General features: G+C 44.4%; 3 protein-coding genes across 6 annotated transcripts in view; all 3 read right to left on the bottom strand.

The window, feature by feature from the left end:
* The window catches only part of glg1b (golgi glycoprotein 1b), a 35,027-nt gene extending 34,455 nt beyond the window's left edge, over positions 1–572 (bottom strand). For both annotated transcript variants that reach the window (XM_072718371.1, XM_072718370.1), the window contains exon 1: positions 216–572. In XM_072718371.1, coding sequence (XP_072574472.1) covers positions 216–500 — 285 coding nt within the window. In that variant the 5' untranslated portion in view covers positions 501–572. The remainder of the gene's footprint in view (positions 1–215) is intronic.
* Positions 573–2,264: 1,692 nt separating this feature from the next.
* rfwd3 (ring finger and WD repeat domain 3) lies at positions 2,265–18,067 on the bottom strand. Of its 2 annotated transcripts, none has more exons than XM_023790442.2 (13): positions 17,902–18,067; positions 16,989–17,234; positions 15,123–15,367; positions 9,776–9,834; positions 9,118–9,312; positions 8,503–8,594; positions 7,744–7,858; positions 7,325–7,562; positions 6,970–7,120; positions 6,080–6,256; positions 5,588–5,802; positions 4,336–4,553; positions 2,265–4,053 (listed from the first exon to the last, which is right to left on the bottom strand). In XM_023790442.2, exons 2-13 carry the CDS (start codon positions 17,225–17,227, stop codon positions 3,910–3,912), a joined length of 2,088 nt encoding a protein of 695 aa, XP_023646210.1. In that variant the 5' UTR covers positions 17,228–17,234; positions 17,902–18,067; the 3' UTR covers positions 2,265–3,909. The 2 variants fall into 2 exon arrangements, with proteins under 2 accessions (XP_023646210.1, XP_023646211.1); XM_023790443.2 differs by having other exon boundaries at positions 17,949–18,066.
* Positions 18,068–19,019: 952 nt separating this feature from the next.
* Positions 19,020–26,646, bottom strand: LOC111861185 (mixed lineage kinase domain-like protein). 2 transcript variants are annotated; one of them, XM_023845569.1, is made up of 11 exons: positions 26,493–26,646; positions 24,034–24,485; positions 23,633–23,737; positions 23,161–23,332; positions 22,147–22,247; positions 21,018–21,153; positions 20,843–20,927; positions 20,395–20,534; positions 20,210–20,259; positions 19,732–19,872; positions 19,020–19,596 (listed from the first exon to the last, which is right to left on the bottom strand). In XM_023845569.1, the coding sequence occupies exons 2-11, from the start codon at positions 24,479–24,481 to the stop codon at positions 19,547–19,549; spliced, it is 1,428 nt and encodes a 475-aa protein (XP_023701337.1). In that variant the 5' UTR covers positions 24,482–24,485; positions 26,493–26,646; the 3' UTR covers positions 19,020–19,546. The 2 variants fall into 2 exon arrangements, with proteins under 2 accessions (XP_023701337.1, XP_023701338.1); XM_023845570.1 differs by lacking the exons at positions 19,020–19,596; positions 20,210–20,259 and having other exon boundaries at positions 19,739–19,872.
* Positions 26,647–27,199: the final 553 nt, after the last annotated feature.

Here is a 27,199-nt window from a genome sequence, read left to right as displayed (position 1 = left end):
CACCGCATACATCCGCCAAACCGTCCCGGAGACTCCCCGCGGCTCACGGCCGCATCGACACCAGCAGTAGCTGTATGTACGCCACCTAAGCAACCTCCCCCCAACTCCGCCGCCATCCTCCTCCCTTCCCCGCTTCCTGCGTTTGCAGCCATCCCCCAGGCCCGACGGAGCATATATTCCCCCCACCATAAGCGCGCAGGAGCCCCCCAACTCACATCTTTCCTGTCCTGCAGGCACTCCAAAACGGCCAGGTTGTTGTTCCAGGTGTGTTTCGGACAGAGCCGGGTCAGGTCTTCTCGACAGGCCTCCTCCTCGGCCAGCTTCCAGCCGGCGGCCCGGCGGGACTGCGAGACCCCCGGCAGGTTCCCGCCGCCCGGTTGCTGCAAAATCCCGCGGGCGTTTCCGTTGCCGTTCTGCTGCCGTTGATCCGCCGTGGAGAATAGGCACGCCGTGAGAGACATCAACAGTAAGATAAGATGAACACGTCTACACGCCGCCATCTTCTGAGGGACTGCTACAGCGAGACGGGCGAGAACGCCACCCCTGTTTAAAGCGTCAGCCTGCGCCCGGTGGGCAGGCGCGCAGCTAGATCTACGGAGTGTAGATCGCGCCGATAGCGATGCTTAAGAAATATTTCACAGGGTATGCGCTACTTTTGCATTCATAATAGCAGTCGGATAACTTCAAAAAAAAGTTATTGGATTTTTTTAACGTTCGGTTCCCCAAGAAACCACTCTTCTAGGTAACTAGAGGTATCCAGGAGGAAAGGGCTGTGCAGCTCTAGTAATTGTATATCTAGTATCTGCCCCCAGTTCCCTTTATCCTCCTCCTCCTCCTTTTCTCCTCTTCCTGTGTGTTTTGTGGCTCTGCGGACCACCGCAAACAACATCCTGCAAATGCTTGCTGTATTATAAAAAGAAACGAAGGAAGTGTTTGCATGAAGTGGCGTATTTGTACGTGTTGTGTTATGATTTGGTGATCTCGGGTCTTTTAAATCCATATACATTTTTTCCAAGTGAATTAATTTGTGACTTTGGCGTAATTGTCAGATTACCATTCTACAGTGAATATAGTGTTTTTTTTTAATATTTCATATGTATCTCACGCAAACACAACTAAGCACTTAAAGTCCTATGTTGACCATAAAGTCCTATCTAGGTTGCGTCGTTTATGATTATGATTATCATGAAATTAAATATCTTCTGTTCGTTCACGCGTCTTCAGCGGTCTTGTATTGCAAGCAATGTAAAGCTGTGAAGACAGAAATATTGTCCTTAATTGACATTCAGAATAATAATTTAGCCTTAAACGCACTTAGCTTCGGTGAAAGGTCACACAAGAGAAACTGTAATAGAGAGATAGTTAAACTGAAAGATCAGCAACGTTACAGGCAGCGGTGTCACCTTGCATTTTATAAAATTCACATTTGTAGAAGTTCATAAATCAACTAGAATGAAATTTCTAACCATTATCGATCATGATATAATTCACGGCAGAACGCAAGTATTTAAAGTTTGAGTACCTGCGTTTGAAAAATATCTACATCTTCTGGTATTCCTAACAGCATTTATGTACTTTGGTTGGAAGGTGAATGAAAATAAATTACAGCAGGAATCGTGTTAAAACAAAAATGTAATATCTTCAGACATCAGAGAACACATCCCATTGAACATATGACCTGCCTTCGCACCGATGGTGACAGGAGCAAAATATTTTTAAAAAGGTCCCGTTTGTTTTCGCACAAAAGGTACTTTGAACTTGTTAAAACATGTTTCCTCATTTTGTAAATATTCTCTATTTAATATCATCAAATATCACACACACTTAGCTCTTGCAGGAGATATCCTTTTGCCAGATTAAACCTACCCTTCTGGTCCCTGGGAAGCTCCAGGTAGATTCTAAAAGGCACATCCTACCAGCCCCCAAACATCAATTTAATTGCTTTGTTGAGAAGATAGCAAAACAATGTCCCACTAAGTTTAAGTCAAGTGCCCATGTGACAAGGAACCATGACGAAATGAAAAGGTGCAGAATCAAGGAACCCAAATATGACAAGTGTCCCCAGGTGTTGTGAAATTTTTTTTTTTCTCTTCTCAAAGCATTGAAGGATGGAGAGATTTGCTTGTAGGTAGAGCAGGTGCCGGCAGCGTGGGAGTGTCACTGGGTCGGAGGTTTGCATGGTCATAACACAGCATATCACATGCGATACTGGTGGGGATTAGGGTTAGCTATCCTCGCAAGATACTGGTCACTACACAAAATCGTAACCGTAAAATAAAATATTTTATTGTAAAACAATAATACAATGGGAAGGAATACTTACATTCATACAAAAACACATACATATGTATAAATTTGTTTTTTTTTGGGGGGGAGGGGGGGTAAGGCAAAATCCGCAGTCAGGACCTTTACAACAACCTGCAAGGTGGGAGTTAAAAATAATCCCCAACTGGTCTGCAAATCCCTGCTCTATGGCAGTAACAGACCGGCACAGACCTGACTCATGGAGAAGTGGGTGAGAACAGTGAGAGTGGCTGTGATGATCTGGAGATGCTGCTTTTAGGGACACCTGCTTGGCAGGGGGGGTTTCTTCCTCTACCCAAGGAGAGTGATGTCATATTGGGGCATGGGGACTGAGTACTGCCACATGTCCTTGCTGGAACAATTTTGATTCTTCGAAGTGGCTAAAAGTATTTTGCCGCAAGATGCGAGTTAGACACCTCTACTTCAGCCACAGATCATTAACGAAGAGCAGTTTCCTCCTTCAGGCTACAGTGTCTCCAGTCTTCTTTAAAGGCCACTTGCACAATTACCCCTCTAGGCCCCAGATACTATCCAAAGTAAAAAGGACCACAGCACTTATTCCTTCAGGTTCGCAAAAACATTGTTAAAACCTGCTTTTACCACAACAGTGCATACTAGACCTCTTAAGTTTCTTATTTTCAGACACACTACAGCTGTTTCCCAATACAATCCTTGAACACCCACAGTCGGTCCACTTTTTGCTTCCTTCCAGCAGGGAACAAAAATGTGGAATTTCTGGTAAGGAGCTTGGAGGGAGCAAAACATGGACCAACTATGGTTTCCAAGGACTGGATTGGGGAACATTGCACTACAGTCCTGGAGGGAGCAAAACATGGACCAACTATGGTTCCCAAGGACTGGATTGGGGAACATTGCACTACAGTCCTGAAAATAATGACACTTCAGAAACCTACTTCTTTGAGGGATGGAACAAGGGCTCAGTTCAACATTAAAAATCCCAGTGCCATGCTGCACATAAACATTTGAACCAGCAGTAGGACCATCATTGGCTTTCAACTCCAAAACATGCTTTACTATAAGGCGTTTAAGTGTTTAAAAAGAAAAACCTGTGGTACAGCAAAAATACATACCAGATAAATAATATGCAGAATGACTGCCTAAGCTGGTGTTCCCATAATTGACTTTCGGAAACAAAAATGATTAGGTGTCGGGATACAGGGGCTGCTTGCTGGTAAGAGGCAGGAGAGAACCAAGAATAGAGATCTCACACCCAGGCCAGCGCCTCCATAGTGGCACGGATACTTGCACGCAATCCACAGCAGGTGACTTTCATTTGGGATCCTCTTGACAGCAGGACCACTGTGGTGTCTTAGAGATTCTATTTACAAGTCTACCTCAAGAAAACTCCTCTTCCGTGCAGCATGATAGAAGGCTGATGCAAACATGTCCACATCACAACTGAGCGGAACGGTAGTCTGCTGCCCAGTACAGACCGCTACCTTGGAAATGCGGTCCTCCACTCAAGATCAAAACACATCCCTCTCTCCACACCTGTTCCATAAACTGGGATCTTAGTGCATGTTTGAAACAAACGCAAAGGCTACTGCCCTCAGCCTTCTGAACTCTCAGCCATGGTCCAAGAGATCACTCCCACTTATAGATCTTCAACATCTTTTCAGTCAGGGAGGCCAGGAAGCTACCCTGGTTCACCTCAAAAGGACAGATATCCAGGACTGGCAGATCAGCCGGAAGCTTCTGGATTAGGGCCCTGCTACTTGCATCCCATACCTAAGGAAGAAAAGTGAAAATTTAAGGGTACTTTTGCAAATGGTGGGGGGCTAAATGCTGGAAGAATAGGGACTGTAAATTAAATTAGAAGGCTACAGGCTTGTTATATCACTAATATTCAAGCTCATACATCTGGTTGAGAAACCAGATTTTACACCACATGGTAACCTGCACAGTAACCACTAATTCAGATTTCTGTCATTTGGATTCAAAGCTCAGAGTCGTTCTCAACCTCAGAGTTGAGCAGGATGGCTCATACGCTCGTGGTTTCAGGGCTCTCACCATGGTGGAGCTGGAGGCCTCGTCCCCAGCGCACACCAGCATGGAGCCCTCGCGTGAAGGGCTGCGGAACACTGCGTTCTTGGTTAGCAGCTTGCAGGACGAGCCGGCGGTGAAGGTCTGGACCGGGCAGCAGAAGCAGGAGGGGTCCTGCGTGTCATCCTGTTGGGGTGTCCTGCTAAGCTCCATCAGAACACAGCGCAGGGTTGGGTTGGAGCGCCCTGGACCAAAAAGGAACCAAAACAGAGAAGTTGCTAAAGACAGTAGACTCCCTATCTTCAAGATCTCATTTACCAAGCACACCTGCCACCCACAAAACCCCAAACCAACACCACAAGTGTCTACAGGAATAGCTAAGAAGGACGTCCCCTTACGCACAACGATCTTCCCAGGCATGCAAACCACAGTAGTAATTGTATTGCTGCAGAAGCCTGTGAAGTTCAACATGACCAAATGCCAAAACCCAGATAAGAGACACCCCTGCTGTACACCAATGAATGAGGCAAGGAAACTATTACATTTTAATCCAATGTCATTGATTTGAGAAAAAAAAAAAAAACCCTTAACCAATATTGAGAAGGCAAAAGCACTTTCATCCACTGAACCAGCAGAAATGTATAATCTTTTCAGAAAGGGACCACGCACACACACAGACATGCACACAGACATGCACGCGCATACACACACACGCATGGACACGTACGCGCACACACACACACACGCATGGACACGCACGCGCGCGCACACACACACACGCGCATGGACACGCACGCGCACACGCATGGACACGCACGCACACACACACGAACATGTACGCGCACACACACACTCGCATGGACACGCACGCGCACACACACACGCACGCACACACACACACACACACGGACATGCACGCGCACACACACGGACATGCACGCGCACACACACGGACATGCACGCGCACACACACGGACATGCACACACACACACACGGACATGCACGCACACACACTCGCATGGACACGCGCGCACGCACACACACACACACAAATTCCATATAAGAACACTTGTCAGACTTGCAGGAGCAGAGGAAGGTAGCACTATAGATTTACAGGAATACTAGGCAGTTTAATGCGTGTCTGTATTGCCAAGACCCCAATTCTGACTCATTCAGTGGATCTAAAAATAAATGTATTCTGTTCTGCCAATGACTGAGCGGTCAGCCAGCTGAACCAGTCTACCTGAGCGACTGGTCAGCTGAGTAAAGGATTCTCACCAGGCCGGTAGGTGACCAGGCAGTGCCGGGTTTCAGGCTCCACCTGGATATCTGTACAGCCCCCCGTCTCCAGTGGAAGCACATGGGGCCTGTAAGTGCTGCTATTCACCTGCTCCCAGAAGCACCCCCCTTCCAGGGAGCCGGCGACGAGGCCCCCACAAGGGAAGGAGCTGGAGGCGGCCCGGGGCACATAGGACAGCGAGGCCACCGGACACCTGGAAAGGATCAGAAGTCAAAGGTGACATCACTCCGCTGGAACGCAAGACCTGTTCAAACACGCCAACATTTTCAGAACTGGCCCAAACAGGACACAATGTTGCCGTTCTTTGGGGAGTTGAAAACTGAGAGACTAGACATTCAAATCTGTTTCAAGTTTACATCCTTGGCTTAGGAGTAACAGGACAAAATTATTTTACAAAGAAATCATATTCCTCAACTAACCACTCTCCTGCCCAAGCCATACGACTTCCTTTCTGACCCAGTGAGACTCACCTGGAGCCCAGGGGTACCAGCTCCTGGACATGGGTACTGGTGTCCCGCGTGTCGTACACCAGCACGGAGCCGTTGCTCAAGCCGGCGTACACATAGTTGCTGTCATCCAGGCACCAGCAGCAGCTCCAGACCGGCCGGCCCGTGTTGTACGTCTGCACCACCGTGTTGGTCAGCAGGCTGCAAGATGCAGAAACACAAAGACAGGCTGTCAAACCAAGAAAATGCAAATCCTGATTTATTTGATGCCAACTGAACAAAAAATGAAATTTACAGGAGTCCATCTGCACCAGGCAGAATTAAGCCAATAGTACTAGACAGACAAGTCTTCAGGAACAATGGTAGTGTTTCTTTCAGGTCCACCAACGACCCACATATTGAAAGTGAACGAGCAACTGTTATGTTTGCTTGGATAAAGACACCAATGCATTTCTGGTTTTGCAGTTGGATAATACACGATTGCAACTGGTCCTTCATCATTCCATGTGAGCCATGATCTTTGTCACATCTGGAGTACCTACCCAGAGGAGTAGGAGCAGCCATTTTGGGTAAAAGCTCACACACTAGATCAGTGTTTCCCAATCTGGTCGTAGGAGACCCACAGTTGGTCCATGTTTTCGCTCCCTCCAAGCTCCCTGTCAGCAGTCCACATTTTTGCTCCCTCCTAACCCCCGGAAGGAAAAACATGGATTGTCTGCAGGTCCCCGGGGACTGGACTGGGAAACACTGATCTAGATGCTTGGCTGCACAGATTGTGACATGACTGCTTGACAATTTGATTAATGAAGAAAAGAAAATCACCATAATCTCACTATGGTTCTATATCCCAGTGACACATCTAGCTGCATTTGGAGTAGAGCCTGAACGCATAACAGGTGCAGCAGGCCCAGTACCTGGTGAGTTTGACCGTGTTGTCAAGAGCCGCGGAGAGCAGCAGGCTGTCTGCCTGCCGGTTGAAGGCCAGGCCTCTGATCTGCTTGGCGTGGATTGGCACATACTGACAGGCCTTCAGATTTACCACGCTGACCTTCTTTACCCCACATCCTGGCATAAGGGAGAAACAGCAACATCCAAAATCACCCCGTTTAATGACGGGATTATTTATTAATAGGGAACAAGTGCCAAGTCTATGATCACCAACAGACAAAAACGGCCAGTTCTGTTCAGAGAAGCTACAGTAGAATGAAAGTTTAAAGCATAACACGCCATGGAAAAGGATTGCCAAAAATGGGGGGGGGGGGCACTCACCCGGCACCAGGGTGGCCTGTGGTGAAGGCTGGGAGGCCAGCAGGCAGCTGAGGGGCTCGCAGTAGGACAGCACCCGGCACCCGCCCGTCTGACACAGCAGCACAGCCTTGGTGAAGACATAGTGACCACCGGCCGTCGAGGAGCCTGCGGGGTCTTGGTGATGGGAGGGGCCCACCTGGGAGGGTCCAGGACCCTGCGAGGAACTGCAACCCGTCTGAGCCATCAGACATTTCAGCTCCTGCAGAAGGAAAATATCGATTTACTTTTACCATCACTGATGGCATAACCATTGCTCTCCATTCAATAAGACCAAACTGGGCGAGGGACATCCATCCATCCATCCATCCATCCGCATTTCCGAGCAGCTAATGCACGGGAACTGAACCACAGAGACCAATACCTTGGGTCCACGGAAATACCTGCAGCTGTTTGCGCAGTTTCCCACACTCGTCCGTCAGCACCTGCAGCTGCAGCCGGCACTGCGCAGACTCCAGCTCGGCCTTCCTGCGAAGAGACTGCTCCTGCTCCAGGGACCTGATTGTGCAGAAATCCCGATTTTTAGCTTAAAAAATTAAAGGGTGCTGTAATATATGCAACACCATCACCTCAGGCTAACAGCCCCGTCCTCAGACGCACCATTACTGAGCATGCTCAGTGATCCACAGAGGGTAGGGTGAGGGAAGTGGGCCCCGTCCTCAGACACACCATTACTGAGCATGCTCAGTGATCCACAGAGGGTAGGGTGAGGGAAGTGGGCCCCGTCCTCAGACACACCATTACTGAGCATGCTCAGTGATCCACAGAGGGTAGGGTGAGGGAAGTGGGCCCCGTCCTCAGACACACCATTACTGAGCATGCTCAGTGATCCACAGAGGGTAGGGTGAGGGAAGTGGGCCCCGTCCTCAGACACACCATTACTGAGCATGCTCAGTGATCCACAGAGGGTAGGGTGAGGGAAGTGGGCCCCGTCCTCAGACGCACCATTACTGAGCATGCTCAGTGATCCACAGAGGGTAGGGTGAGGGAAGTGGGCCCCGTCCTCAGACGCACCATTACTGAGCATGCTCAGTGATCCACAGAGGGTAGGGTGAGGGAAGTGGGCCCCGTCCTCAGACGCACCATTACTGAGCATGCTCTGTGATCCACAGAGGGTAGGGTGAGGGAAGTGGGTCCCTTACCTCTTCATGCTTTCTTGCTCAGTGTTGTCCAGCACCCTTAGCTTGTGAGCATACAGCAGAACAATATCCGAGCGCTTAGCCTTCTTGTTACACTGTGGAGATAGAGGTGGGCTGGAATTCAGTGGAGCATACAGCAGGCTGTGGAAGCCAAATCTCATTTTTACACTCCAAAGACTTAAAAGGCTTCATCTGCACATCTGGTGTGCAGACCCAGCCCAGTATGACCACAAACAGCAGAGGCTTCTCCAGCTGTCATTAAACCACTAACTATCCCCACGCACCACGAGGGCAAAACAAACTGACGCAATTATGCTAACGAACCTCAACACCCAGCTGGAGCAAAGACCTGCAAGTAACCTCACACAGAACCTTCACTTCAGAGCTTAATTACGCTAAAGTTCCGTTACACTCCCCATATTACTTAAGAAAAAAGGGCTACAGCTAAAAAGCTGAACACTAAGGGCTCAGGATGACTTAAAAAGTACCTAAGACATGTACCCAGCAAAGTACCATAAATAACCGCTCATATATCACTGAACCCGGCCACCCCTGTAATGATGTAGCTGATGGTTCAGTCCGTTTCCAGAGGTGGGTGACATGGGGCGGGACCCCCACCTGGGGACACTTGGCTCCTTGCCCCTTCAGCCAGCGTTTGATGCAAGACAAGCCGAAGAGGTGGCCGCAGCGCAGCGTGGCGAGCCGGTGGTCCCCGGCTGTGGTCCAGGGTTCGAAGCAGATGGAGCAGATCTCCCCCTCTGTGTCCCGTCCATCCTCTTCCTTGCCGCTAGCAGGCAGAGCTGCTTCAGCCGGCTGAGATGACGGAGACAGACACGAGCCACAGGCAAAGACAAATCAGGGACGTTCCTGAGAAACTTTACTGCTTGGGAAACAGACAAACATTCAATAGTATCTTTACAGGTCCCTCTAACACGCAACTATTTAAGGACTTCAGCAAAACCTTTTAAAACTCTAAATTCTACATGTAACGCAAGACTGAGTATAGATTTACACATTTCCTGCTAAAGTTAATGATTAATATTTCCAGGCTAGGGCTTTGCTAAGGTCAATGATAGCTGACATATTAACTCAGAAAACGCTACCACCGGTCATCTGAACAGTTACTGAATAACCACCGCCAGAGTAGTCACAAAGCATTCTGTAGCCACATTAAAACAGAGCTAACAAGGTCTGCATCAAATGGCATTTGGCATGGATATACAGTTAAATAGCTATTAAACTGGAAAGACAGTGAAGTGCAGCAGCCGCGCCTGACCTGAGGCTCCTCTGTGGTTGCAGGTGGTGCCTCCTCGTTCCCCGCAGCGACTGCACCACCTGCAACACATGCACCACAGTTCATGCAGATAGTGCGTTAAACGCTTAAATTCGTATGAAATACCGAATATTCTGTGCATGTCAAATACCATTAGAGTTGTGTTTCTGAGAGGAGGGAGACGCATTTCTTGAACGTCGGCTGTCATAACAGGAAACGCATCGATCTGTCCTTATTGAGGGACATGACTTTCGCGAGCCTTGACACACTTAGTTAAGAGTAGTCCGCAGTTTATTTAACTGGAGAAATGTGAAATGGCCGTCTTGATTATTATTTAGGACATACTATTTATAACCCCCACAAAAATATCTGGAATTGCTAATTACCCTAATTGTCACAGGTGTCAACTGGAAACAGCCAAACTTAACAAATAGACTAACACATCTGTGCCTTTTAACATTCTATAAAGGCTTCTGCAAGACGTTTGTTGTAGCACAACCGGAGAAGCGCAAGATGGAATATTCTACATACAGCCCTAAAGGCAGCCGGTCAACAGCAGATCTACCCAATAGATCACAGATTTCAGTTCCTCGGGGGCCTCAGCCAACAAATCCCCTTTGTCGGACACCATATATGTCAATGGGAAAACCCCCCATGTTTTGCAGTGCTTGCATAGGTTAGTTTAAATGTTTCCATCTTCTCCATATTAACACAGTCCTGCACTCTCATGTCCTGCCTTTCCTTGTCAGTGAGGCTGTATCCTTGTAATCGTACCTTTTAAGGTACAGAAATGGACTCTAAGGAACATCCCAAAGGTACAAACAGCATTAATGTACCATCAATGGTACAGAAATGTTCCTCAGAGTCCACACCTACAACTAGGGTACAAATGGCAGACCCTTGAGGGTACAGCTCAAGTGGCAAGCAAAGGTACCAGTTTTTACCCTTTTTTGGGAGTGTGTGGTAATCATTCAACAGATACTTCATGGTTCTTCACACAATAAGCAGGACTTTAGGTGTTAGGTCCAACAGCACAACAAATTTAACATTCGTATAAGGCTGTTTCAAAGTTGAAAACAGTCATCATGTAATCACTTCTCCCTTCTACCAAATAAGTATATAAAGTCCAAATATGTCACTAAAGTGGAATTAAATATATATGACATCATCAGCAGTTCATAATGACTCATGACTTAAGTAAATTCATCTTGTTTGCTGAGGAGACCCCATAGGAAAGCATTCAGAGAGGAATAATACATTGTTTTAAATAGCCCAGCTGAATAAAATACATAGCTCAGATTTTGAGTTCAATGTTCCAGGCCAAACCAATTTCACTGGGATCAAACGGGGCTCCAGACTGACAAATCCCATTCGTGGCTCGTGCTCCTTAAAATTTAAGGAGCATCAGCACAAAATTTAGGCGCAACACTTAAATCAACAACGCAACACATTTAACTAAACTGTATTACTGTTAAATATTCAATTTACAGAAATAATATGTTTTATTTAGTAGGGTTTTAATGGAAAAAATATTTTTATTTGTATAGCGTATTTTCACAACATTACATTGTCTCAAAGCACTTTACATTATCCTGCCCAAAGCCCCCAGTGAGCGAGTCAGAGGTGACAGTGGCAAGAAAAATGTAAGATTTGAGTATCAATGCGACAGGATGGCACACAAAAGCACATACGAAATGGTGCTTTTTAAGACAAACAGCAAAAAATACATTTACAAAGGTTAGCACAAGGTATATGGTCAGTACGTTGTTGTCACTACAGCACGACAACCACAACAAAACAAGTAAACAAGAAACTCCTTCCTACAGCCGGTGCCTCTCCTTCCCCTCCTTTTAGAGGGCATTCCCCCTTTTCTTTTGAAAAATGAAATGATAATTTGTTTCATCATCACCAAAGGGCCAAGCGAGACCAAGTAGACATATGAACCAGACACTGGTCGATCACATATGGAAAGACATTGGGACAGAAAATGTGAGACTAAATACATCTGGACATGACATTTTTTCTGCTACAGAGGGGGCAAAAATGCCCTCATTTAGGTGCCATTTTTGCTTACGTGGCCACATCAGGACTTCAGCCAATGGACCAAAGAATTGTTGTGCACACAAGATATACTGTCAACAAAAGATATACATCCGTTTCAGGACGCTGTAGCTTCGTGATGCAGGTCCCTGATATTAGCAAATCTCTCATTAGTGTTAGAACCGCTGAGAGGTTGGTTCACGATCGGACTTTTACGACATTCTTATGGAAATGTCATCAAAGTGTGCATCATTAAGGTTCCACGCAAATTCAGGAAAAAGTTGTGTCAGAAGTAAATTACTAATGAAATGTTTTGGAATTCGCACAAATATATCTTATGTGCACTTTGATAATGCTTCAATATAAAAGCTGCCCCATGCTTTAAGGATATAGGTTTATTATAGATTATATATTCACATTATTATACACATAAACATCTGATTCCTTGGGCTGTCCGGGGGCCTGATCTCTGTCAGAAAATTCAGTCCTCAGTCCCTTGACTACTTTGCTCCTTTTACTTCACTTGTTCTAAGTCAGACATATAATTCACCATATCAGACAAACAATGAACCCCTTCCTTGAAATTTTAACAGATTGAGTTTCAGTGTTTATGATTAAAAGCCGAAATGTTATCACATGGTAACACAGGAGACAATACAGCAACCAATATAATGCATTACAGACTGATCCCTTTGCCCTTAAATGCAAAAGTTCTGTTTTTTAAAATCACACACAATTGTACCATATTGACATGGTTTAAAAAAAGGCTTTCCATAATGACATCGCACGCAGAACTGTCCCCAACCCGTGTTATGATGACAACCTCCATGACCTCTCTTCTAATCACTGATAGATTAAGATCATTGCAAATATCATTAATTACCCTCTTCCGATTCTGGGTCAAGACAGTAGACCGTAGCCCTATCACAGAGTTTTATACGGCTATCAAATAAGACACATTTACAGATCACTACAGATATCAAGCATCTATTAGGACAGCGGAGGTGGAGGTCCCGGGCGACCTTTAAGCAACTAGAGGCAGGACCAACCAATCAGATGTCTTGTTCCTGCCTTGGTTATCTATGTGAAGCAATCATTTTTCATTCTGAGGGCAGAACATTTCTGTGCAAGGACAACTCCTTGAGCAGTAAATGCAAAACGCTGTGACTGTAAAGGCACAAAGAGTGCAATGTAAAAAACCACGATAACAAATCATACCGACCGACAGAAGGTATAATGCAAAGTCAGATAATCAGCTTTTGAAAATGGTCCCTTTTCAACACAGCTTAGGCAGTTGCAAAGACAGCTAAACCTCTTCCTGACTATGTTTTCTACGTAGAAGATAAATGGGCATTATTTAGGGACCAAATATTAGCAAAGAAGTAAATGGTTTTGCTGAAAAAATGAAAATTGATTTGGCAAAGGAATTAAAACATGTTGAATGCATTTGTCTATTGGCCGATTCCATTAATAATGCAGTAACTGACCAGAAAACAAATTTTAAGGTATGCTAATGAATGTGGAGAACTTGTTACTAAACTAGTCAGCTGGCAAGATCCAACAAATGAGGTTGAACAGAAATCCTAGAAACTCTGGTCTGAGGTGGTTTGCCAACTCTTTGGAAAAGTTCTTTATTTCTTTTTAAAGAATGTCATTAAAATTGGACCTGGAGACAAATGTTCACTGACGCAAAGGGGACTACAGCTGAAAAACAAATGTCCTTTGATACTCAGCTTGTTGATGTAAATATCCGTTTCTAAGGTTTCAATGTTTCAACAATTCTCCCGTCTTAAATGTTAGTGTTCTCTTAGGAAATAGGCAGTTATCCTAATTGGCCTGCATGATATTGGAAAAATTTCAAGTACAGTGATACCTCGGTTCTCGAACTCACTAGAACTCGAATTTCTTGAAAGTCGAACAAACCAGTTTGACCTAGAACTCGATCTGAATATGAGAAGTCGAACCGTGAACGCTGACCTATATAAATTGTACGCGCCAGGAAATGAGTCATACTACAATGCAATTCTTACTTGAATTGATTAACCAAATAAAGTAGCACAACATTACAGTAACTAACAATAAATAAACCACTAACTTACATGTACTATTAGAGCATTTATGTCATTTATTTAAACTTTATTTTACCAGGTAAATTAACTGAAAATCAGTTCTCACTGCTTTACGTGATATTCCGGAGAAATAGCAGATTACGCATCGGAACTGCCTGGGATACAAACGTCATGCGTGTAACTAAACTCTTCAGCCAATAAGGGCAAAGGTGTGTCGTCACGGAGGCGGTTCCAGTTTGTGCAGCCGGGTGAGAGGTCGCAATCCATCTAACCGTAATGCATTGCGTCAGGATCAGAATGCGTTGCTTTAAGCCAGAGCTGTAAGCAAGTCGAACGCACCCAATGACCGGACTGGGGAAACAAACAAACGCGGACTTAATACAGAGGACTAATGACAACAACCAGAAACAGCTGATCACATGGGGATCCCACACGAGGTTAACGAGGGGGCGTGGCACACAGAAGGAGCGGACGATTGGGGCAGGACAGGGGTAATGTTGGGATAAGATCTTTATCGTTTTGGAAGCCATTAAGAAAAAAAAATGCTCTTCTTGTTTTATCCTGTTCATTTTGTGTTTAAACGCTAAAAAATAAAAATATATATATATATTTCGGTGTAATTTTTTTGGCCGGGAACCAATTAATTGGTTTTCCATTATTTCTGATGGGAAAAATTCGATCAGAACTCAAACTTTTTAGGATTCGATCCGGAGTCCGGAATGGATTCAGTTCGAGAACCGAGGTACCACTGTATTGCAATTGAAATTTTTTGTGATATTGTATTTGTAAAGCAAAAAAGTTGAAAATTCACCCAAAATAACCTACAGCCAAAACTATCTACCAACAGAATCTGTCAAATAAGTCGGTGGTGATGCTGCAAGTTCTGCCCGACACAAAGCAGTGCTGACAAGTCACTGCTTTTACTCAATATCGTCTCTAGGGAATCCAAAATATTTCCATACAGTGGAATGTCTTTTTGTGACCAGTTCTTGTTTGCTTTTCTATTCCTTGCTCATTTTTATTACATTTCTCATAAACACGACACACTGTCAGCAAGGGAGTCCAACAGCAAGGATTATGACTGGTTCAGACACCACATACAAACGCAGCGGCAGAAAAGCTAAGCTTTGTTTCCTATCACAAAGAAAAGATTTTTTGTTAAACTTACTGATGATCTCAACTAGGTGTGATAATACTGTATATTAACTTCATTACTAAATCACATAAGTCTTAGGTCTTACCTGATATAGCAGGATTCTGCGAAGTTCGGACCAAAGGAGTGTCAACACCCTCCAAAGACCGAGGTGGGGCAGCAGCAGGACTGCCCGGGTCTGTAATAACCTCCTGCTGCTCCTCCCATTGCACCTCCTCATCCCTGGCACCTCCCACCTCCACAGTGTCACTCACGCCGAATTGGGGCACCAGGGGCATACGAAGCATGAAGTGTGGAGGTTGAGAGAGGGTGGCCTGGTGACGCCCATCCAACCTGCAGCATAGACGACGTTAAACCTCAAGTGCTCATCTGCTAATAGGCCTGACAAATATAATCCGTATCCCGTCACCGAAAACCAGAGTCCGACAGACAGCTGTTCAAAATGTCACAGAAACTGTAGCAGGGCACAGCTGATGAACAGTGGCGTCCCAAGCCAATATCGAAGATAAGAACTGGGGCCGGGCCAGGCATTTTTACTAGATCGGTACTGGTTACAACAGCCCGATCCAAAGCCTGATCTGATTTCATTTCCTATGTCTGTTCAATTTTTCAAGATTGCAAGGTTCTGTCACACGCTGCAGTGAGCCTGAGGCACGTGGCTTGAAACTACAAACTACTGAGATGTCAGCCGTGTGGAAATTCTTTCAATTGGAAACACAAAGTAGCCCAACAGCTACCTGCGATGTCTGCAATGCCATCCTTTCCAGAGGAGGTAGCACCAGACCGTCGTTTAATGCAGCCAGTCTAATTAGGCTCTTGCAGAAACATCGTAAGGAATAATACTTTCAAATTCCGTATGTGTATGAAACAGTTAACAACAGATCGGATCAGAAATGGCAGATATAAATGTAGAATCGAATGAATCGGGGTACCAAAAAAAGTGGATTGCGACATCCCTACTGATAAGTATGATGATTCAACACAAACATTCTCAGTTTAGCCGAAAGACTTAAGCGATGCTAATTTGCCAGTCAGAGCTGTGGGCGCGGAGTCCTGCCCATTTTAGGGTTTCCCCTCATTTAACACTCCATATTCAACTCCTTGTACGAATTATCACACAGCTCTTGAGCTGAATCATTTGTGGTGGACCAAGGAAGGAACTAAGATATACAGAGTTCTGGCCCCCCAGGACTGCAGTTTGACACCCCTGGAGTAGCTGTTAAGACCAAGACGGTCTGTCGGCTCTATTGCGCCAAACTCGGATACATTTCTGGAAATGCATCTAACGTGCTCGCTCATTTCAGTCGACATCACTTCAGTGCGTCTGCTACTGGAGCAAGAGTGTAACAGCCGTGTTAGTCACCATGCATTTAAGGAACTTTTGCCAGGAAATTCAGAATGAGCTAAAAAATAACTACAGCCATAGGAGTGGTTATTGCTACAGATGTGTGACCATAGCTGATAGAAGAGAACATGAGATTTAGTTAGTTGTGATTGCTATGATATCTTTTTAATGTATTTTTACAATGTGCAAATAAGTGTCTTTTAGGTTTTGTTTAGTCACGTCAATAGTCAAATTGACTTTGGTTTACAACTGTTCCTATTTGGGCTTGCAGTTTTTATAACTTCAAAAGAAATAGTTTTCCCTGCTATATCGAAACTGCACCGAACCTTAACCCAAACATGAACTGTGTGTGCCGTTACACCCCTACTACTGACTGATCACAGCACAGGCGTACTCCTGCAGGTCACGCTACTCAATGCTATGTTGTAATTACCAACAGTCCCATCTAACATCATGCTAAAACTCCAAAGCCATTACACAGCAGAATAACTTAATGATACTGATAAAGAATACCCAAAAGATTAAAAATTCACACAGAAAGAGATCTGTAATTGTGCATTAGGTACATCAGACATCACCAAACATCACTCCTTCCAGCCCCCGTGGTACCTGGCAGGCCGTCCCCTGATGGTCAGGGACCCTCTCATGGCCCCCAATTGACCTGCAATCCTCTGACTGAATGCCCAGGAATTCATCAGGAGCTGCGGATCATGGGACTCGGGCTCATCATCCTCGTCCTCCTCCACCTCTGTGCTGCTTCCAGAGTCCAGGATGACAACAGGTTCAGATTCATCCTGCCCAGCTGCAGCAGTGCGTCCGGGAACAAAGTCCACCTCCATCTCCTCCATTATTGCGCTAAAAACAAACAACAACAAAAAACATGGAGGATGATTTAATCACCTGACAACCAACAGTACGACAATGAAAAAGATATTTAATATAATACTTCTACACTTTCCGACAGGTAACTATATTAAAAGTGAGACATTTAAAAAGTAAGGCGGTTTGGATGAGTTCATTTTGACAAGGCACTCCGCTATGATTAATACGTTGCTGTGCAGGTATAAGCGTGCTTTGGAAGAATATAATTGTAATAATAATAATAATAATATTCACATGGCTAACTAGCTACCTAGACATATAAACCAAAAAAATCAACACATACAGTGTTCAATTAGAAGCCGTGAAATAATTAACTGGAGAGACTGTTGATCTGAACCTAACAGATCAGGTCAGCCATAACAACCAGCCTGCTAACGGGCTAATGCTAATGGAACTAGCAGCGAGCACAGGCCTCTCCCTTCGGGGCGCTGCCAGTAATCAACGCCGAGGTCGCCCTGAGCGAAGCAGTGGTAGGGCCACAATAAGCCACTGGATCAGATAGGTTACAGCACTTCTACAGTTTACATGGCCGTCAGATCGGTCGGTTCAACACCGTTAGTTAGCTACCAGGCTAACGCGGGTTGCCGTATTAACCTCCCCGATAGGAAACGACCCCCATTTTAGGCATGCAAAACTTTACTTTAAGTCTTGAAATGCGGCCTTAAAGACCCCACGTCTTTCGGCTACCACGTTTCAGATGAGCGATGGCTGGTTTTATGGACCCATATGATCAGCAGAGGATTAATTCCCACGTTACAAGCCGAACCGGGATCTTCATCGCCACACTCGAATCTCCCCGCCAGCCCCCGATGTCCCGCCCACTCCAGAGGCCGGACTTTTATTGGACAATGCGAAACGCCAATCATCATAGGCACAGAAACAATGTACATCCGGTGTCTCTATACCCCAGTGTTTTTATAGCCTGATTGCGGAGCCAACTGGCCGTTGTTATCAGTTGCTTTATTCTGTCTGATTTCTGGCCTGCAGTTTTTCAGATATCAACCCCAAACCAACTTTCATCCGTAATGTCCCCGACATGTGTGCTTTTATGCAGCGGAAGGGTTTGAGGCACTGACATGACACAATGGCATGACACAATACTCCCATAACCATAATCAAAATTATCTTCCATTTGTGCTGCATTAGCCCTCTGCAGGTTTGTACCAGAAGAGCCAACCCGGCACCCAGTTTATGGTTTTTCCCTACTCAGACCACTCTGAGTAGGTATTCACCACAGCTGGCGTGTCACCCCACAGGCCTTCCCGTTTCGGAGATGCTCTGTCCAAGTCATCCGGCCATAATGATTTGGCTTTTGGCCCTTGTCACAGTTATTCAGATCTTTGCCGGGGTTCCCGCATCTGACGTGACGCTTACGCTATCTGACTCTCACAATCACGCAAGAAATCTTACGGCAAATCTATATTATTCCATTATAAACCTAAATTAGGTACATCAAAAGCGTTGAGGTAGTTTACAAACCCTACAGACTGTTTACAAGATGTAAATGCATGTGCATGTGTGTGCAGACTTGACTCCAATTGAATATTTTATTCATCATGTCGACTATGAATACCGAATGCTATCTTACCGTCTAATATATCCCACTTTGACATGCACCGTTTTACTCATCGGTGTATATTGGATATTTCAAATAAACGCTTTACAGGATTAATCCCCTGTATTATCTTAGTTGTTGTGTGTAGTATCTTTAGTCAATGTAACGGGGTCATGTAATGAAATTCAGTGCCACTAGGGGGCGGTGATGTAGCTTTTTATTTGCGAATTCTGAATGATTTTTTTTAGAAATTAGGAATGTTTACATAGTTGAACCTGCGCCATTTCCATCAATCTCCATAAAAAGAATGTAGCACTGTTTCTGAGTATGCAACACACAAATACTAAGTTTTCTGCCTAACATTTTTATATCAATTCAAAAATGGAAAGTTTAAAAGATTACAATAAACCACACAGTAAAAAAACAGGTTCTACAGATTTTATAGAAAATATTTCTTTCACTTAATATTAAACTGAGTTTAATTGGCTGTGGGCTTCTGAAATAAAGATTTTTTCAAGAAGTTTTTGAAACAAAGAAGAACGTGCAAAAAAAAAAATCTTTTGAAACGATAATACTGAAAAAGAGAATGAACAGCTATAAAAATACAACAGGTCACTTAAAGCTAATAGTGATGAAGTGTCTTCTTGCTGCGAGGAACAGGCAGGGTCTTGCGCTGGAACTTCGTTCAGCCATATCATCTCTGTGATGCCCAGGCCCACTGGGTCTCCACTCAGTCATTGTCCAACTCCTGAACCACATCACGTAGTTTGTCGACCAGCGCTGCAGCGGAGTAGAAAACAAGGTTATCTTCAGGTGGGTGGTTAATGATGACACTTGCCCAGTAGATGGCACTGTGGTTAAGGGCCCATAAATTAGTCTCCCAGCTTCCTGTGCAGTAGGATGGTAGTCCTATACCTCCGGCTGATGGCCTGTAGAAGGGCTCATAGGCACGGCAGGCATTGATCACATCCTTCAGGTTTCGGGGGCAGTCTGCTGGGAGGGGCTCCATGCTCCTCTCCTTACAGACTTTCTGGTCGATCTCGCGTGACTTACAGCCTGACAGCATAACAAAGACAGGCGTCCTGTACTGTCATCAAAACATGTAAACAGCAAGTATCCAGGGCCATCTTAGATGTAGCTTTTTCATTTAATGAGTGATAAGAACAATGATTATTCATGCATGAATTAATATTTCTAATGACTCTCCAACTGCTAAATGTACGTTAACACTTTTGCTTCAGGCTGTTTTAGTAGAAAGCTGAATATCATCCATATTAATGCAATTAATCAGGCAGGGAATAACAGAGGAGGCGGATCTCAAAGATGTACACAGATTTATATAATACATTTCTAAGCACATAGGAACTTAAATTCATTAGTCTCTGACCAGGACCTTTGAATGGAATCTGACGAGTAGCGATTTCCCACAAGACAATTCCGAAGCTAGAAAACAGAAAAAAAATTTAAGCTTTCAACTGAGTTTCTGAATGCTTTCTGTGGAAGGATCATTCCATTGTTTAAAAGCAGACATAGTAGGAGAGTAGGTTTTGTATTTATGGATCAGGGGTTGGCACTGACCTGTATATTTCACAGTTCTTGTCATAAGGGTGGTTAACATTCTCAATTTGCTGAGGGGAGCAGTAGATTATGGAACTGCCCTTCTTGTCTTTGTTGTTCTTCAGGGAGGTCTCAGTCTTCGCGAGTTCAAAGCCTCCCAGCTACAGAAGACAATGGTACAGCCCGCTGACACAGATCACACTGACAACGCACACATCAATCCTCCGATGTCACCCTTAATACAGTGCAACACAGAAATTAAATCACAACAACACTAATGATACTGTAACACAGAACCCTGATACATATTTTATATCCAATAATTTCTTGAGTCCTGGCTAACAGGCATAATTATAGTTGGCTTTTTACCCATGTGTACCTTTTGGTCCCTGGGACCCCTAGCCCTTTTCGGTCAGGATCTAAGGCGGAAAACCGCAGCACACACAGACACGTGCTTTCAAAGGCCCACCTTCACTCTGTACCCAGCATCCACCAGGAACTTGGAGCTGCTGACACACCCATGCACTTTAAACTTCGCCTCCGACTGGTGCAGCCTGCAGTGGAAACCAGTTAATCCAATGGGTAAAACAGTCCTGATGGAGCCTCATGGGGGGGCAAGCCGCTGCCATGAAGCCCAGCCGCACCTGTAGATGCCCTGGGCTGCGTCCAGGCTCATGCGAGCACGTCTGTCCCACGGCAGCCTGCTCTGTCCGTCCAGCACCTGCCTCAGGCTGCCCTTCTCGCAGAATTCCATTACGATGAGGTAGTTCGGGGAAGGTCCTGCCGCCGAGCGAGATGGGAACAAGATCAGAATCAAAATCTTTATTTGTCAAGTATCAATAACAAAAGTAGAAACTATTTTTTTCTTGGTGCCAAGTGGTGGCATGATGCATCAATTAAAGATGATGAAAGATGAAAACCTTGCAGGCACCTGGCAAACCCAGTACTAATAAATCTATCATAGAGGCAGCTGGCGGCACAGCGGTTAGAGGCGCTCGGGAAATAAATCTATCATAGAGGCAGCTGGCAGCACAGCGGTTAGAGGCGCTCGGGAAATAAATCTATCATAGAGGCAGCTGGCAGCACAGCGGTTAGAGGCGCTCGGGAAATAAATCTATCATAGAGGCAGCTGGCAGCACAGCGGTTAGAGGCGCTCGGGAAATAAATCTATCATAGAGGCAGCTGGCAGCACAGCGGTTAGAGGCGCTCGGGAAATAAATCTATCATAGAGGCAGCTGGCAGCACAGCGGTTAGAGGCGCTCGGGAAATAAATCTATCATAGAGGCAGCTGGCAGCACAGCGGTTAGAGGCGCTCGGGAAATAAATCTATCATAGAGGCAGCTGGCAGCACAGCGGTTAGAGGCGCTCGGGAAATAAATCTATCATAGAGGCAGCTGGCAGCACAGCGGTTAGAGGCGCTCGGGAAATAAATCTATCATAGAGGCAGCTGGCAGCACAGCGGTTAGAGGCGCTCGGGAAATAAATCTTCATCCTCAAGCCCCAACAAGGCCCTGCTGTTCAGTGCCCTGAACTGAGGCTATAAGAAAGTGTACAGCCAGCATGAAATGATAAACTGTAAAATGCTTTGGGTAATATTTCATTCTACATAGTTTTTTCATAATATACATTTACAACAAATTAGTTATTCATAAACATAATGAAATATAGAGCTGAGTAACAACAAAACCATTGAGTTGCCTTCAAATCTGTCTAATGACAGCGTCTAATGGCCTGTTCCTTAACCCCCTCCAGGTCAGTCAGCCTCCAGCTCACCGCGCTCATCCTCGACACAGATGCCAAACATGCGCAGGACGTTTGGTGATTCAAAGCGCCGCATGGTTTCCACCTCCTTAGTGAAGATCCTCCTTATTTCACTGTCAGAGTAAGACGGACATGTTAACAACCCTCTGCTGCTTCGCTGCTTTTCAAATGTCGTCTTTGTCAGACACCAGAACATAAAGCAGTATTATAAAGGTAACACTTTACTGGAGGGGACGCAAATAATATACGATTACACTCTTAATAAATCATGAACCAAGTCTTACCTAATATATTAATTAATCACAAACTATATTTATTCATGATTTGTACCCGAGTAGTAGCTGAGTTACTACTCTGTTACTAAGGAACCATATTGTAAAGTGTTACAGTACCTGGCACCAGCTGTCATTGTTGTCACCTAGCATGCAGTGTTGGGTGTCCCAGGGATACAGTGTCAGAAGCTGAACTTTGTCAGACAGTTTCTCTTGAGTGAAACAGCAGCTAGGTGACACTTTATAATACAGCTCCTTAATAACTTAGTAGTAACTCAGTTACTACTCAAGTACCAATCATGAACAAATATAGTTTGTGGTTATTAATACATTAAGCAAGAGTGAGTTCATGATTAATTAAGAGTATAATAGTATATTTGTGCTCCTTCAAGTAAAGTGTTACTGTATTAAAAATGCCTCAAGAACATCATATTATATTATAATATATCATTATTTGTGGTGGAACTACAATGTCAGTCCTCACACTAACATACTTGTGATTTAAGACATGAAATAAATTATGAAAGCTTCAAGCCACTAGACTAGGGGTCTCCAACTCCGGTCCTGGAGAGCTACTATCCAGTAGGTTTTGTATCCTACCTGGCTTTTGATGAACCACACCAGTTCTCAGGTAAATACCAGGAGCAGGTGTGGCTCATCAGAAGCCCAGTAGGACAGAAAACCTACTGGATAGTAGCTCTCCAGGACCGGAGTTGGAGACCCCTGCTCTAGACATATCACAAGGAACTCATACTCTGGGCTGCTCTGGCAGGTGAATCTCTTGATGGCCACAGTGAACTTGTTATATTCTCCCTTGAAGAGCTCAGAGGTTGTGCTCTTCACGATAGGAATCATTGGAATGCTGTAGCTGAGCTTATCTGGTTCGATCTCTCGGATGTCCTTCTGCTGGATGCTGGACTTCCTTACTGCCCCATAAGAAAACACGCATGTAGTGGTCTGATACAGCAGAGATACTGAACACATTATTCAAATGACTAAATAAATCAAGTCATTAACTAAACTATGAAGCACAGCTAGTAGTCAATTACACACAATCCAATAGACACAACACCACTGCCAAACTTGAGGAATAGTTACATACACGTGACTTTCAATGTATGCAAAAGCCACTCAAAATACTTTAAAAACAAAACGGCTAACAGTAATGCTTCAGAGAAAAAAACAAAACAAATGCTACGACCACTGAAATACAAATGAGAACTCACGAGATTCCAGTGAGGCTTTGATATCTTTCACATCTTCACTGGTGGATTTGGCGATGTCATGCACAGCATCTACACTCTCCTTCATCTCTTCCAAGGATTCTAGCACTGTAAGGAAAAAAAACTGTAAAAGTGCATCATCATGCCAAGCTTTATCTATTATTCAACTCCTATTAAGCTTTTCATAGTGGCTACCAAAGTTATATAAGATATATAAGTTATATGATATATCAAATTTTTCATTAAATTTTTTTAGCTTCATTTCAGTTGTTAAAGCAGCTCCTCGTGACATTTAAGCCACTTCAAAATATATGAAAATGACAAATATTCAAAACCGATTTGCCTGCTTTTCTGTAATCACCCAGGGCTGTAACATAACCTAACAGGACTGGGCGTCATCTCACACTTTTCCAGATCCAGGTCATCGACCTCCCTGTCCTCAGCATCCTCCTTCATGCACCTGACCTCCTGGAATATGTTCTCCAGCCGCTGCCGCTGGTCAATCTGCAGGGCCAGTGAGAGAACCTGCGCAGCGTCGTTGAGTTCCATGTTCAAGCTTTCAAACTCCTCACTCAGCTTGAAGGCCTTCCAGATGCGCTTCAAACAGCCAGTGGAGAGGAAGTTCTTCACCACATGCTGGGCGGACATCAGTGTGCGCTTCAGGTCATGAAGGCTCTTCTTCACTGATTCAGGATCGGGCCCCAGGCCATGAACCTTCACGATCTTCACCACGTGCACCAACGCTGCCACACGCTGATCCAGCCTTTTGCAGCGTTCCTTGTTGGCTTTCACCTCTTTGCACATTGCGTGCAGCTTCTCCGCTATGGTGATAATGGGATCTATGACATCCATGATTCTGCTCAACAACAGAAAGGGAATATCATAAGCAGAGCACAAACGCGGCACTTTATCATAACAATGAATGAATGATTTATACAAACCATAATCGAGACATGAGTACACCACCAAAGACAAGTACAATAGCTTTTTCCTATAAACTGTGACATTTTAATAAGTATCATAAGTATTTAATAAGTATCATGCCCCCAGATCTCCTGCATCCCTGACCTCTCAGCCTTGCAGGACTGCCCAGTGAACAGGCAGATTGAGGGAGACTTAATACAAATATGTGGGCAAGTTGGAGTGCAGGCTTGAGTTGTGGGTATATTGAAAGGTTTGGTTTGTGAGCATGTGGCTATATGAACATATTAGATGTGTGTTAATCATAGTTGTTGCCATCCTGTGTTTCTGGTGAGTGTCAGGTCTCTTTCTGCAATAACGTTTAACGACGGCATTTTCGGCCAATAAAATCGACTTTTCAATATGCCAACCTTTTGATAGGCCCACTACTCCAGCCTGCAGAGACTCACGTCTCAGAGAAGTGGCATAATAAATCATAATAAATGTGAGTACAGGCCACAGCTTGCTAAACCCGGTTAATGCTAAATTATGTTTTTTACTTTTCATGATACTTTAGCTCTGTACTGTTCTGTTGTATACACTGTAGCACCGGCGGGGCTCATGTCCCAGCATGCCCCGCGTGCAGTTGTAAATAGCCATTGTTGTGTTGTTGCTGTTATTGTTAATTAATAGGTAATTCCTTATTGTTGCGCATGTGTTTACATGTGTCTTGTGTGTACCTGGTCTGATCCTCGTGTGTAATTAGCTTACATAAATGTCCCACCGTGGATGCGTCTTACAGTTCGTTGTCTGACAACTTTGTGTTTCTCACATATTATTATGTTTGGTGCTCTTTGGGTGCCTGATGTAATCCTTGTACGGATTATTAATTGAGTGGATGTTCCCCGACAGAGTAGTCTTCGTGTTTCTCTGCTCGCGATACCTCCATCTGCCCGTCGCAGCAATACGTTATTTAAATTTAAGTTTTAATTGAAAACATGGTGAAATTGTTCATTTATATATGAATTTAGTCGAGACACGACATACACGTCTAAAATTAGTCTGCTTTTGGTATTATAAGACGTCCACAACGACCACATTTGGACTATAAATAGCCCATACATGGAGGTCCCACGGCCGTCAATACTAGAGGTTCATTAGACGTCAAAAAAAGACACAAAACAACCCCTTCAGTGGACCAAAATTGGGACGTCCAAAAACGACATATTAAAGACGTCATTCCGACGTCACTATGCGCAGTGGGATGTTCTCTGTGCCATGAACTATGGTATGGGACCTCTATTTAAAAACACAGGTTGATCAACACCGTGTGAGAATCATCAGTATCACAAAGCCCAGCAATGTTTGAGAAATCCAACACTCCATCTTTTAACAGCATAACTTTGTTAAAGTCCAGGATAAAGGATCACGACGCCTGATTTCTAGCCGGATAACTTGTCGTATTTAAGGTAGTCTGGGCCAAATGCAAGCGAACAAAGATAAAGTCCATCTAAACTGGGGTAACTTGAAAAAAAAGCTACTCGGCTTCATCACATGGCACATAAAAAACTTATTCAATCAAATTAAAGCCATCATTTTCAAGTCGAGAGAACAAAAAGACATAGAATATACGTTTTTCTGCTTCTCGCTCCTCGATCTCCCCTCCGCGCATTAAACAAGCAGTTACAAGCCTGAATTCCATTCATATTCAAGAAGCAAAATGCTTTCCATTTCCATACTACTGTCACTTCATGAACTACTCTTAAAAATTCGGTATGTAGCCTAGTAATAACACGGCGAATATAACTTTATTAAAGTGTCTATAAGATTTTGTATAGTTTTTCTATCTGTTCATAGTTACGGAAAACTGTCAGACAACAGAAAACAATAACGTAAAACAATTTCCGCATAATGCGTACAGGTAACTTATTAATTAAAACCGACCGAGCATAGCGTCCGATACCTTTTGTGACACTCCGATTGTCCTTTCCTGAAAACTAAATGTCTTCTTCCGCGTTTAACGTTATCCTAGCGTATTTTAAAGACGCTCCCACCGCTGAACCCCTCCTATAGTCGCCTCGCGCTGTTGCAATTCACGTCCCCTTCAGGCGGTGCTCATGCAGAATGTAAGGTAGTGTTTTCCTGGGGCTGTGTTGGTACAAATCCATGAGTCAGGTTGCGTGCAAACGTGTTTATCTACTCAAACAAGTCGGCTATGCTTACAAAGTATCCCTGTATTTTCTACAATTTCTTTGATTTATAATACTCAAGAAAACAGCATTACTCAACATAAATGTTTCCTGTCATATGACTTTCATTTTCTGTCATTTGAGCTTCTACCGGTCAGTGGCTCATATGTGATATTCAAGGTGCTCTGAATTACATCGATCGGCTTTTTCCATTAGAGCAGGGCCGCCCAATACTGGTCGATCGCAAATGTAGTGTGGGTAGATCGTATGGCATGAAAAAATAGAGGATGGATGGATGACGCGTTCAACCGCGCCAGCTGCTGCAAAACTCTAGAAAGCTACCGAGTCGCCTAGTTAGCCTCCAGTTTATTTCTACTAAACTTAAGGGTATAAAAATGAATGGGGGAACTGGACCAAGTAAGAAGCCAAAAACCTGCCACTTCCATACGGAACAGGAGGAGGACTGTTTGTTTTTCACCAT

Source organism: Paramormyrops kingsleyae, chromosome 11 (assembly GCF_048594095.1).
Source record: "Paramormyrops kingsleyae isolate MSU_618 chromosome 11, PKINGS_0.4, whole genome shotgun sequence".
Lineage (NCBI taxonomy): Eukaryota > Metazoa > Chordata > Actinopteri > Osteoglossiformes > Mormyridae > Paramormyrops > Paramormyrops kingsleyae.
Note: the sequence above shows the minus strand (reverse complement) of the source record. Positions and strands in the feature narration are given on the sequence as shown.